The sequence below is a fragment of the Sinocyclocheilus rhinocerous genome, unplaced genomic scaffold, assembly GCF_001515625.1.
Source record: "Sinocyclocheilus rhinocerous isolate Xijiao unplaced genomic scaffold, SAMN03320098_v1.1 scaffold135, whole genome shotgun sequence".
In the NCBI taxonomy this organism is placed as follows: Eukaryota; Metazoa; Chordata; class Actinopteri; order Cypriniformes; family Cyprinidae; genus Sinocyclocheilus; species Sinocyclocheilus rhinocerous.
The window spans coordinates 602,591-621,442 of record NW_015632028.1 but is presented as its reverse complement, the minus strand read 5'-3'; the positions used below and the strand labels follow the sequence as shown (position 1 = coordinate 621,442).

The 18,852-nt window shown below is 36.2% G+C and overlaps 2 protein-coding genes across 3 annotated transcripts; both read right to left on the bottom strand.

Moving 5' to 3' along the window:
• Positions 1-1,480: 1,480 nt before the first annotated feature.
• LOC107742058 (troponin I, fast skeletal muscle-like) lies at positions 1,481-6,677 on the bottom strand. Its single transcript, XM_016554914.1, has 7 exons — positions 6,582-6,677; positions 5,651-5,682; positions 5,514-5,550; positions 4,763-4,891; positions 3,282-3,371; positions 2,994-3,170; positions 1,481-1,766 (listed from the first exon to the last, which is right to left on the bottom strand). The coding sequence occupies exons 2-7, from the start codon at positions 5,656-5,658 to the stop codon at positions 1,680-1,682; spliced, it is 528 nt and encodes a 175-aa protein (XP_016410400.1). The 5' UTR covers positions 5,659-5,682; positions 6,582-6,677; the 3' UTR covers positions 1,481-1,679.
• A 5,512-nt stretch (positions 6,678-12,189) lies between these two features.
• LOC107742055 (troponin I, fast skeletal muscle-like) lies at positions 12,190-18,605 on the bottom strand. Of its 2 annotated transcripts, none has more exons than XM_016554910.1 (7): positions 18,589-18,605; positions 13,662-13,691; positions 13,233-13,269; positions 13,008-13,136; positions 12,836-12,925; positions 12,581-12,757; positions 12,190-12,487 (listed from the first exon to the last, which is right to left on the bottom strand). In XM_016554910.1, exons 2-7 carry the CDS (start codon positions 13,667-13,669, stop codon positions 12,392-12,394), a joined length of 537 nt encoding a protein of 178 aa, XP_016410396.1. In that variant the 5' UTR covers positions 13,670-13,691; positions 18,589-18,605; the 3' UTR covers positions 12,190-12,391. The 2 variants fall into 2 exon arrangements, with proteins under 2 accessions (XP_016410396.1, XP_016410397.1); XM_016554911.1 differs by lacking the exon at positions 18,589-18,605 and adding an exon at positions 18,224-18,270.
• Between the last annotated feature and the right edge of the window lie 247 nt (positions 18,606-18,852).

Below are 18,852 nucleotides of genomic sequence, written 5' to 3'. Positions count from 1 at the left end.
TATATATATATATATGTACACACACACACAAACTTTATGGTTGTAAGCATTACTTAGCAGATGTTATCAATAAAACAGTCTAAGTCATGTGATTATCATACACGTGACATATCAATTAGAGCAAATTAAAATATATTTTAATTATATTAAATTGAAAATTTTAATTAAATATGAATGTTCAAGAAACAAAATATCACTTCCTTTCAATTTATACATAAAAACCCATAGAAATCCGATAAAAAAAATGTAACTTCATTTAATACATAGTGATTTAAAACATTTAATTAATAACTTTTGCAATCACTCTTATTAACATATTCTATCTTCTCATGGATATTAATAAACAATATTGGACGCAAAAATCAAGCAATTAGAGCACGATATGTAGCAGTTGTGTTTCTAACCAACAAGAAAGATCCAAACCCATGCACTGACTTTTGTCCTTTGTCATTTCCATACAGATCTAGAGAGAGCTCTGGATTGACGCTCACCAATGAGAGAAGAAGAGGGCAGTACATTTGGAAGAAGAACTGGAAAGACTAGTGAGCCCCAGAGAGAGAAACAAATTAAATAGGATATATATGTTGTAGTCTGATGGCTCAGCAGATCCTGGGAGTCCTGTTTATGGAAGTGGATTCCTCTTCAGACCAATAGGCCACTGAGCTCCTGAAATATCCCGAGCCCATCCTCGGCAAGACTCGTAAATTTCCCTTTCTTCAAGACGCATATGTGTGTGTGTGTGCTGTAAACGGAAGCAATGCTAACACACCAAGATTAAATTAAATTAAATTAAATTAAATTTGTCCTTTCTCTTTGGAGTGTTACAAGCTCTTGGTGCATAAAGAAGATCTGTGGATCGCCGGATCGGCTTTCACCGTGGACGAAGCGGAGTCCAGCCCGGGGTCGTCACATGTGGTTGCCGCAAGCCCGCCGGCCGCTCCTTCGTCGAATCTGCCTGCCGCGCCGTTCTCAAGCCCGCCGGCCGTTCCTCACTCAAGCCCTCACTGGATGCAACAAATGCCTCGTTTGTAATGGGTTTTATTGTTTTTGTCTCGCCGTGTCGGGAGACGGCATCACAGTGTGTTAAGGGGCGTAACATTTCCGTCACACGCTTGAGGTATTCGGCCAATCACAACGCACTGGATAGCTGGCCAATCAGAGCACACCTCGCTTTTCAGACTGATGAGCTTTGTAAAAATCGACGCGTTTCAGAAAGGCGGGGCATAGAGGAGCAACAATAATGTACATTATGTGGAAAATAATGTGGTTTTTTAACCTTAAACCACATAAACACATTGCATTACACCAAATACACAAAATAATGTTCTTTTTAGCAACGTCATACGACCCCTTTAAATTAAATAATTTAATAGCAACACTACAGTATTTTATTCCTTAAAGTCATAACAAACCACTAGTCAAAGACTGGAAAAGAGTGAAAGGACCAAACCGTGCGTAATAAAACAAACATGAAAAAGGATTTTCCTCAAAAGCATTCGTTTAATGGTAGTGGCTCTGCGATGATACATAATTCCCTTTCAGGACATACATACTGCATGAAACAAATGCTCATTTGAGGCACTGAAAGCAGAAAAGACATACAACTATGGCAAAAAGTTAAATGACCGCACAGCTCTGACACATCCCTACGATAACTAAACAAAGAAACGTCCGGGAATTTAGGCCTCGCTCTCGAACATCTTCTTCCTGCCGTCCATTCCGGCCTTGTCCTCGACGTTCTTACGCCAGTCACCCACATCTGCAACCTGGATTATGAGAGAGGGATTGGGTGTGAAGGAATGGTAATCAAATGAAACATACTTACACATTCACAAGCATATTATTTTGACATCTATTTGTTGCTATTCTAAAAAGTAATATATTCAGTGTTTCTGCAGATTTTATGAGGGTAAATTTAAGACTTTGTAAGACCAAGTAAAGAAAATTTTAAGGAATAAATTAAATGGAATCTGATGTGTCAGTATGGTCTCTAAATAAAAATACAACTTCCTACAGACCTCCATTACTTTTTAATTCATTTTACAAGAAATAAAAAAGTAGCTTATGTCTTGAATAGATCTGCTCCTAAAGGCTACAACATAGAAATAACTTTTACTGTATCACACGTCAAAAAAGTGATGTTCTTCCACAGTATTTTTGTCTTGTTTTCCAGTACAAATGTCTAAAGATTGTTAAATCAAGATACATTTACTGGAGAAGCAAAATCACAGATGATAAGAAGTCTGGTTTTATGAGAAACTGATCCAAATAAAGTGAGTTCACGATTAAAACAAGAACAAATAAATTCAACGGGATAACAAGTTTTCATTCTCCTTCGACAGACTTTTGTTCTTGCTTTAAGCATAAACTCGTTCCGTTTTGTTCAATTTCTCAGACTTAATATGTTCAGTTTGCATTGCAACTCAAGTAGATATTTGTATTGGAAAACAAAACAAAAATACTGTGGAAGACATTCATTTTTCCAATGACTTATTCTGCTCCAATTTAAGACCTTTTAAGGCCGTAATTTGTGGAAGGGCGAGTTAGTACTTTATAAGACCTGCAGAAACCCTGTGCATTACCCTGTGCAATTAAATATGAATGATATTATATATTAATCTTTTAAATGCATGTAAGCACACATATTAAAAAACAATTCATATTCAGTAATATTATCGATTTACCTGCACTGACACTATCCACCTCAATTCAGTTCAAATTTTGTTCATATCTAAGAATGACACTAATTTTTCAACACTGACACTGTTATTGAACTAAACTGAATCAATATTGATCTGAATAGTGACACTGTTATTTTCTGTAGAACTGCTTTACAGCTGAAATTGAGTTTGTTTCATAATTGATGAATTGTTTCGATTTATCAATGATGTTTTGAACAATGCTTATCCAATCAGACTTTATAGCTGTTACTATTCATATCTGTTCTGTACTATAAGAGTATAGGAATAGTCACAATGCCATGTTTCACCCACCTCCTCTTTGACCTCCTTCTTGACTTGTTTGAGGTTGGATCTCAGGTCCAGAGACACCTTGTGTTTGGAGCCCAGCAGAGCCTGAAGCATCTGATCGGCAGAGAGACGCACTTTCTTTAGTGCAGGTTTCTTGAACTTGCCCTGCAGGTCGACCACCTTGATCTTCAGATCCTCAATCTAGAAACACATTAAACCGCAGTCAAAATGGAGCTCAGACAACCCAATACATAGACTCATCAGAAACATCATCACCAGCATAATAAGGTTTTTTTGAGTATCAGACATTACCTCTTTGCTGGCCTTGCCCACTTTGCCCTCCAAGTCATATCTCTCCTCATCAACCTGGTCGATTTGCAGGTGAAGTTTCTTGCACAGCTCCTAAGAAGCGATGTTTAAATAGTCAGCTACTATTTTTGAACAATGTTTTGCATCATATTGTTTCAAGAGTGTGCGATACAATCGATCACCTGCACATACGTCACTGAGACATCTGAAACATCTGGAATGCACTAATAAACATCTCAAGAGCATATCTGTTCATCATCACAACTAGCAATGTCAAGAAAAAAACATTTTAGCAAAATCGAATGTGTACTTTGGTGCGCCGTGTTAATACCTGCATCAGTGTTGTATTAGTTTATATTTTCTATAGAGCGTTCAAAATACAGAACTATTGAAATAGGTATATCGTTTCCGAAACGCGCTGTATGCCGTAGACCAATGACAACAGACTAGGCCATGATTTTTGACCTTGCATGCATGCAATCCTATTGTAGGAGACTCCCAAAACAATATTAGGAACCGTAAAAATGGCATAATAGGGGCACTTTAATCTAAATGAAAATTAGAAATGCTGCATTGGCAACTAGCTGAAATAAAAAAAAAATTTTGGGTAACAATAAAAAAGGGCTTATTAGTTAATGTTACTTAAAAATGAACTAGCATTAACTAACAATAAGCAATACATTTGTTACATTTCTTTATTTATTAATCTTCGTTAAATGTTAATAAAAAACTGCTCATTGTTAGTTCATTTTAGCTCAGGTCCATTAAATTATATTAACAGATACAACATTTGATTTGATGTTTTTTTAACTTTAAACCGCATAAACACATTTCATTACACCAAATACACAAAATAATGTTCTTTTTAGCAGCATCATATGACCCCTTTAAAATGTTGAAATTAGCATTAACTGAGATTAATAAATGCTTGAAAAGTATGAAAATTAAAAGTATTCTTCTTTGTTAGTTCATGTTTACTAATGTAGTTAACACATTTTAACAAATGGAACATGTATGTATGTATATATACATATGAAGAGTTTATTTGCAAAAACAGATCCGTTTTTTTTTATTTTCAAAAGAATCATGTTTTTTTATTATGTAATCATGTTTTTATTGCGTTTTATTTTGTTAGTTAGCTGTAATTTTTAGTTATTTTTTAACCTAACCAAAATAACCCAACTAAAGTTTGATTGAGATTAATTGGAATGCACAATGAAAAAACATGATTTCTGAGAATTGTTAAAAACGGATTTATCTGTTTTTGCAAATGAACTCTTCATATGATTATGGTAATGCTGTAACATATTGAGAATAATTGAAAATAATCAAACAAAAATTCCATCTTGCTGATGAAAATGTAAACAAATAAATATCTAAGTGACGTACAAGTGCTGTGTGAGAATGTAAAATCATATTTTCTGTATTTCCGAGGATTTTAATTGATTTAGCCTTCTGAACATATCCTGAGTGAGGAAACAGACCTGCAGTTCCTGTGTAGATCCGGGCATGGACAGAGGGGGGCAGTTTTCTGACAGGTATTTCTCCTTATCTACCTTAACCTGAACGACTTCTTTCTCCAGAATGCCCTTCGCAATGCCGAGCACCAAACTCTGTGGACAAATACATCACTGAGACCCTGAATCTCCCACAACACCATTACAATTGAGCTAAACACATACCGACAAAAACAGAAGCAGTCAGTGAAAAGACACTATTATAAAGACGCCATGTAATCACTTGACATGCACAGATTTCTTTCCTGTTGAAACAGGAAGTAGAGTGGGACATATCTTTTTTATTTTCAAGCTTCTTAGTTATGTCACATCCAGTTAGTCAGTTGCAGATGGTATTAAAAGGAGGGTATTTCTCCACCTACAGAGCATTTGATTGGACAAAGTCATGCATGGTTTGCTCTGTATTTGTAGAAGAGTAAAACTAAAAAGTACATTTGAAACGCATATATCTGGTGAAAGTTTTAGTCAACATTCAGGAGCTAATAGGTAAAATAATGCAAACAGACATCAACTAAAAGCCACAAAATTCAAATATTAATTGAATGTGGTTATTAATAATTGTATTATATTATATTTTTTATATATTAAAATCCACAAGTCAAAAATCAATTTAATGCAGTCTTTAATTATTATATTATATTATATTATATTATATTATATTATATTATATTATATTATATTAATCATATTATAAGCATCTGTGCATTATTTACTCCACCTTGAGATGGTGCCGGCGGCTCGATGTCATCTTTTTTCTATCATGAGAAGATGAAGGAATTACAATTTAGCAAAACAAGAATAGATTCCCATTTCTTCGATATTAAATGTAAGTAACTGAGATATTCATATACTCACTCAGACATCTTGGCCACCTGTTTTCTTCACCCCTGTACAGAGTGCAAAACAGAGCAAAGATCTCTTTTATAAATTGACTTGACAATGATATACATTATTTAGTCATAGTTAATTCAGAGGTCCTTATGTGATATATGCACGTAGAGAGACATCATATGGCGTGCATCAGTATGCATTTGCATCATATAGAGTGGGCTATATTTTCTGCATTCCTAATTTGAAACTGGCACTTGGAAACGTCTTGTAAGCGTGCCCACTGTGATCCAGTATCCCAATCTCCGAATCTCCATGCTTATGGAAAAAAATATGCAGATGCCAACAATACAACCAATCTGTAACCCTGTCTGCAGACAGCTGCATAAATCACACAGATCAGATTTTGCTGTATTTAGACGTCTTACACAAATATAACAGATCTCTTCAAAGCGGTTTGACAGATATCTAGGAGGGCTTTTCCATGAATACTGGGTGTTTTGAATGTTTGTTTGTTTGTGTTTTCACATATGCGTTAATGCTATAATCAGAATGCATTAGAAATACTATTCTGTCAGCACCTGACTGGCATTTTAGCAAATATATCATGCACTTAAAATATGTCATTCTTGTGCCAAGCTCATTTTGACAGTCCAACATGCATTGCAAGATATTCAACTGGCATATGTCATAAATTTAGGATTAAATAAATTCTGCATAAAATTGCATATATTTATTTAGTTTCAAAACTAATGCTAAAATCACTTTTTAAAAAATTATAAAATATGGAGTTATTTTATAGTTTCGGATAGCTTTAAACTGCTTACAGAAATACGTTTGTCATCCCAAAAATAAAAATAAAATCCAAACCACAAGTTCCATAATTTCCAAGTGTATAAAAACCCAAAAAGCTGGTACAAATGGAATCAAAGTCTAAAAAGGCAGACGTTCTCCTCACCTATATGAGAAAGTTAGGCAGCCGTGCAGACCTGAAAGAAGAATGCCTGAAGGAAGCAGAGCACTAGCAGCAGAGCTGCGCTCAAGAACCGTATATAAGCCTGGCATCATCATACAGCTCCCCTCTTTATGGTAAGGCACTAAACACAGTTGGTTTGCCAGCCCCTTGAAATATCCACTTCTAATGTCTGCCAAGCAGACTGCTTAAAATAGACAAATGAGAAAGACTACATTTCCAGATGTCAGTATGATTAAACTACCAAGAAGAACTAGGTCAAGACGGATGTTGGATGTGATCTGATATGGGCCACCAGGAGTCGTTCCTCTGCCAAATTAATTGATTAACATGCAGGGTCTTGGAGAATAACAATTGTTTTTGTGTTTCTTACATTTGCTGCTCTTTTTTTGGGTTATAACTAAGAAAAACCTTCAGTTATTTTTATTTTTCTGGACAAGTAGTGGCTGAACCGACATTCTGCCTTGTAATGATCACGTTTCTTATATGTTTAATTAATAGAAACCACTTATTAATTGTGCTTCAAAGAGGTGCTCCCCCTGCTTCGACTTAATATGATCCTGCAAAGTCAGCAGTGCTGTATAATAAACATAAGATCATTTACAAATACGTACACAGTTGTTAAGCTGCTATTTTCAGACACTCCTCAGAGGGCATCCTTGTGCTGCCAACAGGATATGATATATATTATGTAATGTTTTATGTTCTTATTTTGGTCAAATTACAATTGTGGGTTATTTTGAAGATTTTTAATATTTTTTGAGAAAGTCTCTTATGCTCACCAAGGCTGCATTTAATGGATGAAGAATACAGTAAAATATCATTACAATTTAAAATAACTCTTATATGTGAATATATTTTTAAAATTAAATTTATTGCTTTGATGCAAAGCTGAATTTTCAGCATTATTACTCCAGTCTTCAGTGTCACGGGATCCTTCAGAAATCATTCTAATATGCTGATTTGCTGCTTAAGTGTCACGAATCCTGTCCATGAACTTCCGTCTGCTTGCCACCAGAAGTTGCCCTCCCATTATAGTGACTCTCACACCACACAGACTGTTACACATCACCCTGGACTACATTTCCCATGCTCCATCGCACTAATCACACGCTCACCTGAAACCAATCACACACAGCTGCTACCAATAACACACACTATATAAATCAGTCTCACACCCCCATTCAACACCGAGTATTGTTCTGCGTTTATCACTCTCCTTATGATAGCTGCTTTACGGAGCCATTCCGAGTTTTCGGAGTGAAAGTCTAGTTTATTCCTGTTTATTGCCTGTTTTTTTCGTGTCTGTATGATCTCTGCCTGCCCTGAAGTATATGCCTGTGTTGACCATGTCTTTAAATAAAGCCTTGCAGATGGATCTGCACGTCTCTCGTCTCGTTTGCCCCGTAACATTAAGAAACAACTGTAATTATTTTAGTGATAAAAACAGTTAAGTAGGTTTTGGTCAATTACATTTTGGTCAGTTAAAAAAGGTTGGATGTTTTAAGTCAATATTCCCAAACCATTTCACTTCTATAATGTGACATATTTCCCTTTGAAATGGGATATTTAATTAGAAAAAAATATAGGGTGGGACTTGATTTTTTTTCCTTCAAAACCTGACTGGATCATGAAAAGTAGGTGTTACATAAAAAAATGGACACAAACCTAAACCCAGGGTTGCAAAAAAGTGACATGCTTATCTGTTTTGCTTAAATTCTAAAATATATTTAATTCTATATTGAATTTCCTAAATTATGCATGCATAATGTTATAATAGCTCCAAAATGGATGCGAACCTGAATCCTAGTTTGCTAAAACAATGGTAACAAACTTAATTGTTGGGTATTGGTTGACGTTACCCAATAGCCCATGAGGCCTATGTGACGTCAGTGAAGAAAGAGTATACTTAGAGAAAGAGTGAACACATTTTTTGTTTACTTTCAATTCATTTGAGGTTGAATTTTCTTGAATAATTAGCATTGGCTCTGAATACATTTTAAATCACAGACAAGAAGACTCTTACAGACCTCACATTCAAGAGAAGAGGAAACATGGTTTCTTCGGACCAGTTCCACTGATAAAATCATCTTCCTCTCCTCATTTGCTGTCCATCATCAGTTCTGTAAAAGTAACGATGAGTGAATCAAGAAAGCAGCTGAGGATCCACACAGCACTCAACTGTCTGTTTCTAATCCAGTTCAAATTAGTTGTTTTGTTTGTTTAATATATTTAAAAACTATAGTCATATAAGGTGCTGTTTATTGATCAAGTGGTAGGTCGCCTCCTTATGGTGGCTGCCAGATCACATGACCAGAAGAATACTACTCACTTTAACTTGATAATTCGCATTTACAGACATTTTTGGTTGCAGAATAAATTAATAATGGGCAAAAATAAATAAATTAATAAAAAATACCTGTGACTAGGATAACTCAATGCAGGAATCGGTGACTGCAAACTTCTGCTCGAAACTGCATCCATGTCAACAGATGGCAGCATAAAGTCCAAGACTAGTGTTGAATCATCAAGTGAAAAAATAGAAAATAAAATATCTGTCATTTTTCATACCAAATTACTGTTAAAATATACTTTTTAAAAATAATTTATTACAAATTATTTAGACGAAGAATACACTATTCCTCTAAAACTGTTTTGTGGAACTAGCATCTTTATAACGACATCTTTATAACTGATGTCATGCATGTTTTTTTGCTCACAATTTATCACACTGGCTATGATTGGAATAGCACACTCAACAGCTTGTTCAATATAGTATGAACATATCAGTGTTCCCACACTTTTTCACTGATCATTTTCCAGGACTTCGAGGACTTTTCCAGGACATTTTTCATTTAATTAAGGCGACAATAAAAGACAAGGATCACGCCCTAAAGTAATATATTCCTCTCTCCAGAAGTCTTTAAAAACATAGCCTACAGTCTATGGCCATGAACCAACTCTTTAATATGAGCTCTTAATTATACATTACAACAAATGATTTTCGGAACCAATTTCAGTACAATGGCAATAATAATAATAATAATTAATTAATTAATTAAATCAGTTCATTATTAATGCTAATAATAATATTAAAGAAAATATTGAAAAATATTGGCATGTATCCTTCAAGTAAATATTTAAAGGGGTCATATGATGCAATTAAAATTTTTCCTTTCTCTTTGGAGTGTTACAAGCTCAATCAGAGCACACCTCGCTTTTTCAGACCGATGAGCTTTGTAAAAATCAACGCATTTCAGAAAGGCGGGGCATAGAGGAGAAACAATAATGTACAGTATGTGGAAAATAATGTGTTTTTTGAACCTTAAACCACATAAACACATTTCATTACACCAAATACACAAAATAATGTTCTTTTTAGCAACGTCATGAAAATTTGGTGAAATTGGTGGCGTGTGTTTTTAAATAAGTTATACTTTTCATACTATGGTGTGTCTATAAATCAGGGGCATATATCTTCCCTTTGATATGTTTGGCATGGATTTGTTTTGAGCCCAAGACTTGTTAGCAATGCTGCCATTTTTTTTTCTTAGGCATTCTTGATATTAAAATTACCTTTAAAACAGTTTTAAAAGTAAAATACCAATAACTACCAACAGGAACACTAAAGAAACTAAATTGCGTAAATAAACCTTGATGATTCCTTCAAAACGACATATGCAATAAGTGTATATCTGAAAATTCCATAATGCAGAGAAAAACAAAAACTATGTAGTAATATCAGTGTCAGTTTCATATACGTAATTGCCTAGTTTAGTCATACATGCCTTAAGATTCTGGACAAATGCATCTTTTACACTTTACATGAAATAGTGCAGGGAAACAATCAATTGTCAAAGAAGCACATATATTATCCTTCGTATTTTGTTAGAAAATTAATGCTAGCATAAATACATTTTGATTAAATGCAAACCAAGTGTAATCATATCCCAAATAAGCTCCTCACAGTGGGATTCTATTTCTAAGTGTCAAATCATCACTTCATAAGTCATTGAGCAACACGCAAGCTGCACACGTTTATTCTTTTGGCAAAGTCTAGTGCAAATAATTTATAACTATTAAAAATCGAATTACATATAAAAGTAATTGTCACAATGACATGTTAAATAATGGCATTAAGCTTCACAATATCACATTACTTAAAATCCATAACAAACACACATTTGAAATGCACACATTTCCATGATGTTTACAATTGCAATAATAAAGGACATTTATTATTGCAAAATTAGTATTTGTATTGTCACAGGCCTAACAGACATTTACTACTCCAGTAGACAAGAACCATTTGACGGTTTATAAATAAACTTGCTGAGATTACGTGTCGATTTTGCTATTTTAAATAGAGTTAGATAGATTAATAGTGGAATTACAGGTTTAATCCGGAAAGCAGGTGTTGGCAGTTAGATCCGGTAAAGAAAGAGTGCGTTAAATCCTTCAGATCCAAGGTAAGATTCAGGAGTCAACCGATGGGTGCTCAAGGCAGCGAGCAGGATTCACTTGCTGTTGAAGGCAATGGGAGTTTTTAATGGCATTCTCTGATGGCTCAGCAAAACCTCAGATATCTCTATAAGGATCAATGTGCTGTGTTGCTCAGACCAGTGGATCAGAGCACACATCTGAAATTCACACCACAAATACCTTCCATGTTCCCTTCTTAAAAATAACTTAACCTTGACGTCATTCTTACTATTTGCTTATTTATTTATCTAATTAAGAATGTGAGATCTCTGCTAGTTGTATAGTGGTGCCTACTTAAAGTTATTAAACTAATAAGAGAATCATATACAGTTTAAGATGAAGAAATACACCAGCAAATGCCTAGAGAGATGTAATAACTTAACCTTGACGTCATTCTTACTATTTGCTTATTTATTTATCTAATTAAGAATGTGAGATCTCTGCTAGTTGTATAGTGGTGCCTACTTAAAGTTATTAAACTAATAAGAGAATCATATACAGTTTAAGATGAGGAAATACACCAGCAAATGCCTAGAGAGATGTGGGACTTGAATTTACTCACCCAATGATCCATCAAGAAATATAAAGGACATCATTCTGCAAGAATGATAAAATATTCTAATTATATTTTAACCTCACATTGAATATTAACCTAATAAAGACAAAACAGTGATTTGAGAAATGAAGAATCTTACCTTAAAGATAAAACGAGCAGTACTTGATTTAGACTTGAAGTTAGTTACACTGAATTATAGTTTAGAAAAAATTCAAACCTTGTTTGCAACCCATTTTACTTTCAAAATAGTGGCAGATTTCAGCGTGCAATGGGATATGCGATGTGAAAAAAAATGTAGGGTGGTTCTATGAGATATAAAAAGTTGCATCAGGTGCTTTGAGGGACTGAAAAATAAGACGTCAACTGAAAAGGAAAGTCATTTTAACATTGACAAATTGATCATGATAAGACCAGGAATGTCTACTAAAAAGTAAAAAGTGAATTTGTTAACCTTAAGCAATTTAAAAAAAATTAAAACTATTTAAAAGTTACAGGTTGATAGTTTAAATAAAGTTACATAAAAAAGCAGAAAGCAACAATTAGTACAGTTGGGTTATTTATTTAGAAAAGGCATAATTTTGACAAACAGTCAATCTGTATAGAATTACAAACTGAACCCTTCATTGTTCAAGAAAGTTTTGACTGGCATTTCTATAGACTATGAATTGAACTGTTACAAACATTTCCTTAACGCAGTGCATTTTATTCAGATCCTAGTCAGAAAAAAATCATCGTGGAATACTCATCAACAACCTCTTCAAGCTTCAGATTCAAACATCTTCTTCCTGCCGCCCATACCAGCCTTATCCTCAATGTTCTTACGCCAGTCACCGACATCACGCAATTCTTTATCCTGTGAATGAGAGTAGGATTTTCAGCTTTTGCGACCTGGAAGTTCTTGACCTTATCATCTAAAAACAAAACTTTGGTCATCTTTTGTACTCACCTCCTCTTTGACCTCCTTCTTGACTTGTTTGAGGTTGGCTCTCAGGTCCATGGAGATCTTGTGCTTGGAGCCCAGCAGAGCCTGAAGCATAGCGTCAGCCGACATGCGTACTTTCTTCAAAGGAGGCTTCTTGAACTTGCCCTTCAGGTCGACGATCTTGATGTTTAAGTCTTTAACCTAAAACAAACGAAAAAGAATCTAAAGACCACCTTGTTCATGGACCACATAGAAAGAGATATTCCAAAAACGTCTTACCTCATTGACAACCATGATGGCTTTGTGCTCTAGAATATATCTCTCCTCGTCAACATCCTCGATTTTTGCATGTAACTCTTTGCAGAGCTCCTGTTGACAGAATAAAGTTCATGCTTAAAAGTTTCCAAAAAAATTCCAACTTCTAGTAGTAGTAGTAATAACTGAATTGGACCTGTAGTTCTTGTTTAGAGATTGGGTATGACAAGGGAGGACAATGATCTTCCATGTATCTCTTCCTCTCCTCCTTCTTCTCTATCTCCTCTGCATCCAGTAAATCTTTTGCAACCTGGAGCATCATGCTCTACAAGCAAATATGGCTCAATAAGAATCCTTATTCTTTTTCTTCTGTATGGAACTGTTTGATGCTGGATTGGTTCAATAAGACATGAGCTCTTACCTTCAGGCTGTGTTTTTTACTACTAGACATTCGTTTGCTTAGCAAGGGGAAAAATAAAGACATTAAGATATTGATTTCTCTGTTGTGCTACCATAGTTAGACTGTACTTTGTTAGGACTGATCTACAATATTTACAGTGTTTGCAAAGCAGCACAGCACTGATATTCCTCAAGTATTCTGGTTAGTGTTTGTTCTAAACCATGAAGCCAAAGTTGTTAAACCTTTGCAGCAAATGCAGCCCAAACTGCTTAAAGTACAGAATTTTGATTGGTATTTTCTTTCTTGCATCCATTTTACTATATAGCCATCTTTACGGTGGTGTCATGCTATGTGTTGATTATCATACATAGTGTCATGAGAAAAACTACTGGGAAAAAAACACACACACACACACTGATTGATGGAATCAAGATGGCATACTGTACTTACTCAGACATTTCCGAGAGTTTATTTGCACCTTTTTGACAGAAATAAAAAAGAGAAATGCATCAGAGCTGTGGCACAGTGGGTTATGCATATGTTCAAAACATATCAGAGCTATCAGTTTGAGTCAGACCTGAGTCATGTCCTGCTCCTGCTCCCTGTCTCCCTATATTGCTGTCTGAACCCTACTGTACAATAAAGTAAAGCGATAAAGTTCAAAAAATAAAAATAACAGATGAACTAGAGGACCATCCATTTTGGAAAAAAAAACACTATGCAAGTATATCAACACAAATACACACAGCCCAAGACTGGTTACCCACTGAAGCAGGGTTGAGCCTGGTCAGTACCTGGATGGGAGACCTCCTGGGAAAACTAGGTTTCTAGTGGAAGAGGTGTTGCCACAATTTCTGGCAACATTGTTGACTTGACTGCACAGACACTATTGGAAGAGAACTGAACTGAGCTGGACGACGACATCACTGAACCAACAATGAACTGATAAACTGACTGTTTTCTATTGTCCTCTTGCATTATCAGCACACATTTTTCCTGTTTAACACTGTAAAACTGCTTGACACAATCTGTATTGTATGAAGCGCTATATAAAAAAAGGTGACTTGACTTGATGTGTTAGTGAGACCAGCAGGGGGTGCTCATCCTGTGGTCTATAAAAATCCCATGACACTTCTCGTAAAGTGTAACCTCAGTGTCCTGGCCAAATTCCCTCCATTGGCCCTTATCAATCATGGCTTCCTGATAATCCACTGCACTGGCGCCATTGTACTATGGCTGCCATCGCACCATCCAAGTGGATGCTACACACTGGTGGTGGTGGAGGAGAGACCCCTGATATGATTGTAAAGAGCTTTAGGTGTACGGTAGTACACAGTCAAGCGCTATATATAAATGCCTCATTCATTCATTCAAATGCTTCTCAACATTGCCACAAGGGGCACTATAGCGTACATTAGCACAAACTGTCTTTTACAGTCAGTTATTCTGTTGTCATGGTGGAACAACATTTTGAAGATAATCTTGCTGAGAAAGTTATAATAACTTTATAACTATAAAGTTATAATAATTTTATAACTTTATAATAACAGTTATAATAATAACTGAATAATAACAGTACACCCCCTCCCCATGAGTAATGAGGTTCGTTACCATCAAGTAAGTCCACGAATCACGCACTTTAGTGAGTATTTTTCTAGAGTATGTTTTCTGTCAACTAATTATAAACTGGATAACACAGTTCTGACTAATTGGCAATGGACAACTACTTCAGGTTAAGAATCTAGTGGTGATAAGCCAAGGTTCGTTTCTTGAAGAGTTTGGATCTACAACCTTAGGTACAAAAGCTAGTACTGGGGTGGTACCCTTACAGAAGGTACACCCTTTGTACCTTATTTACATTAACAGTACATATTAGTACCTAAAGGGTACATAATAGAGACTTTCACAACGGGAGTTATAGGAACTCAGTTATAGGAATGGAGGTCCACCAAGAACAAAATTTTCCCAGAAGGCCATTTTATTTTTCTTGGTTGCATTCGCACCACTGGTAGGAACTCTGAAGTGCTGTAAACCGGCCGATGCGTGCATCATTTAAGCGTGCCATTCAACGTCAACAACTGGAGGATGGAGGACTGAGAAGTGCTTGGGCTAAAGCATCAGTTCATCTACCACTGTTTTCCATGTTCATGGAGTTATTTCATAGTGCCGGTGTTTTGTATGGCATGCGTTAGGCCAGTCAACGTACATTTACCTCACTGGTAGTTCCTATTGTGCTGGGATATATACTACTATGAAGTAGGTGCTAATTTAGTTTTCCCAAAAGGTGTTCCTATAACTAAAATTGTTCCTAGTTTCTGCAGTGTGAACACACCAAAAAGCAGGTATTTCCACCAATAGTTATAGAAATTATGAAAATGTTCCTTTGCTGCCACTGTTTTGAAAAGGGTACCACCCTAGTGACAGCTTTTGTACCTTTTTTTCTGAGAGTGTAGCCATTGCATGTGGACACAATCCAATGGCACCAAATCCAGACTTTCTGATTGTGTGACCTCTCCGCCTCGCCCTTCATGTCAAGAGTTGTGTAAACTAGGGCTGCACGATATATCGTTTCAGCATCGATATCGCGATGTGCGCATCTGCGTTAGTCACATCGCAGGATGTGCGATGTTTAGTATACTGATCATTATATTTTTATACATTTAGTAGCAGAGCTACTGCACGCGATTTTCAGTGCTGGAAATCCATTTACCCTTTGTTGAAACTTCCGCGTCGTCGAGGAGAGCGCAGGTCACGGTCGCTTAGCAACGGCAGATGCCACGAAAGCGCAAGCTCCCGAGCGTTTTGGAAAGAAGGATAAAGCGCGCGACCACGTGTTTATAGGCGCGACATGTGAACGGCCCCAAAGTCTGTCTACACTGGACGCGACAAAGCGACCGTTGCATATCATTTGAACTTTGTGTCAGTACGTCATAAAGAGAACGCGGCATCAGTTTACTGTCGGGGATTTGTCGTGCCGCGCCGCATCCAGTGTAGACAGACAGCATCACTTATTATAATGGGTTCATTGTATTTTGTTGCGTCTCGCCGTGCCACTCGCGTCCGGTGTAGACACGGTGAGAGCCACACTGATGCACGTGAACACTAATTTCTGTTCACTTCTGCTCTATTTGTGCCTGAAATACTGTGCTCTGCAAGTATCCTTGTAAACAGAGATGTGTATGGCTTAGGTGAAGGGAAACAACTGAAAAGAAAATGGATGTGGAACAGTATATTGGTTCACAATCCCAGCAGTTTAATGTTCCTGTTGCTTTCTGTGTCATGAATGTTAATCAAACAACAAAACACAAAGAAAAATCACTTTTGTAGCTTTAACACCTATTTGTTCATTTAATTTATAGTGAAAACTATGCAGTGTTATTTTACATTTGATTATTCAATTTCTGTACCTGAATACTGTTAGACGTACCTGAAAAATATAAAGCACAGCTTATTTCATTTGTATCTTTGTTCTGTTATTTATCTATGCTTGTAATTTGTTTATTTCCTATGCTGATTTACTCGCCTACAAAATCACCCCAATTATTTTGTTTTTTTTTTTTTTTTCATATCGCAATATATATCGCAGGGGAAAAAAATATCGCAAAGTGAGTTTTTTTCCAATATCGTGCAGCCCTAGTGTAAACTCAAGAGGACCACATGGTTCCCAAACCTCTTTGACTCATCCGAGAGGATTTTCTCTAAGAGGTCGCTGCAATATGATCTCAAGGCCAGTACATCAGCTGCAGACACAGCCCCATCCTCAAGTGCATCTCTGGGATGTCAAAGATATGACAACACAGCTCTCCTTTATTCCCTCGCTAAACAACTGTCTCAAATGTCTTTCTTAATATACACCTGCTCTGAGAGACAGACCGGACTAACTGGCTAACTGATGACAAACTGATTGACTAATTTAGTACACTTAAATGGACTCTTAATGCCTCAATGACATACTTAGAAAGCTGCGAAGACAACAGTCAGGTCACATAAGGCTATCTGAAGAAAGACTATTCTAAGCAGCCATGGAAGAATATTGAAGACATGTTTAGCAGAAACACATGGCAGAATAGATCAAGTAGTACAGTGGTGTTGTTGTGTAAGAGTTTGGTAAACATACTCTTAAAAGTTAGGACCAATCAGGTCTCTGAGGAAATATATGCATATTCCAGATGTTCCAGAAGGTTAAGCCCTTTCAAACCATTACACAAGATGTCTATGTCTTTAATTGATTTTTCCGTACATTTCTGCCATATGTACATTAACTGACAGTCACCACTGATAAGCTACTACTAAATATTGTAGAAACCTAATTTGCTGTAAAGTTGCTTTGCAACGATTTGTATCGTGAAAAGCGCTATACAAATGAACTTGAATTTAATTGAATTTAATGTCTAAGATAAACTAAAAGGTCTTTGTGAATAGTCAGCATTGTCTTTTAGATTAAAAAAGTACTGCATTTCAGTTTTAGACGAGACAGTTTTGTAAATCAGTTGTTAATAAGGAGGACCGTAAGAAGGTGCTGACAGGTGGAGCAAGACTTAAGGATCAGTTTCAAATTTATGCTTGTGTCGGTGTTCACTTTCCAATGGCCACTTCAGCAGTCAGTATATCAAACCTGACCTCAGCCTTTAGGTGACTTATCAGAATTATTTCTTTACTTTTTAGCATGGTGTTTCCAGAATAAAAGACTTCAGATGAGTCAAAAAACAAACTTTTCATGAGTTAGAATCACCAACAATGATCATACAATGTTGTGAGGACTATCTGAAGATATTTTCACCAATCATTAACAAATCAACTAGTACAACAAATAATTTATACATTACATTCATGTTCTCAGCAGGTGCCTTCTTACTATAGCGACTAACAGTAGAAGAACCAAACCCCATGACCACCCTCTCAATCACCTTCATCATCAATCCCACAAACTACATTTTACAACTTTCAACAAAAATCTCCAAAAAAATGGTATTTGCAAGGCTAAGACAATGAAGCAAGGGAACTGCTCTCACCTTTCTAGAAGAACAGAGGAACGTCTTCTAGGGACGAGACACAGGCAACGGACGTGTTAAGAAGGTATATATTGCATTCTCTGATCACTCTGTAAATCCATGGTTTCTCTTTATGGAAGTGGATTATCCGCCACACCAATGAGCTGACAAGGTCATGAAATACGGCACTATCCCTCCTTCGCCGTGCCATCAGTATAAATAACCCGTCCTTCAAGATAGCCATTCTTATATTCTGAGGATGACTTTCTCACAAAGGCCTTTTTGTGTCACAAGCATCTATCTATCTATCTATCTATCTATCTATCTATCTATATCCACGGTAGATTGTACCTTCAGGATTGTGTGTTCGGCATCCTCCAGTTCACCTTTCTAGAAGAACAGAGGAACGTCTTCTAGGGACGAGACACAGGCAACGGACGTGTTAAGAAGGTATATATTGCATTCTCTGATCACTCTGTAAATCCATGGTTTCTCTTTATGGAAGTGGATTATCCGCCACACCAATGAGCTGACAAGGTCATGAAATACGGCACTATCCCTCCTTCGCCGTGCCATCAGTATAAATAACCCGTCCTTCAAGATAGCCATTCTTATATTCTGAGGATGACTTTCTCACAAAGGCCTTTTTG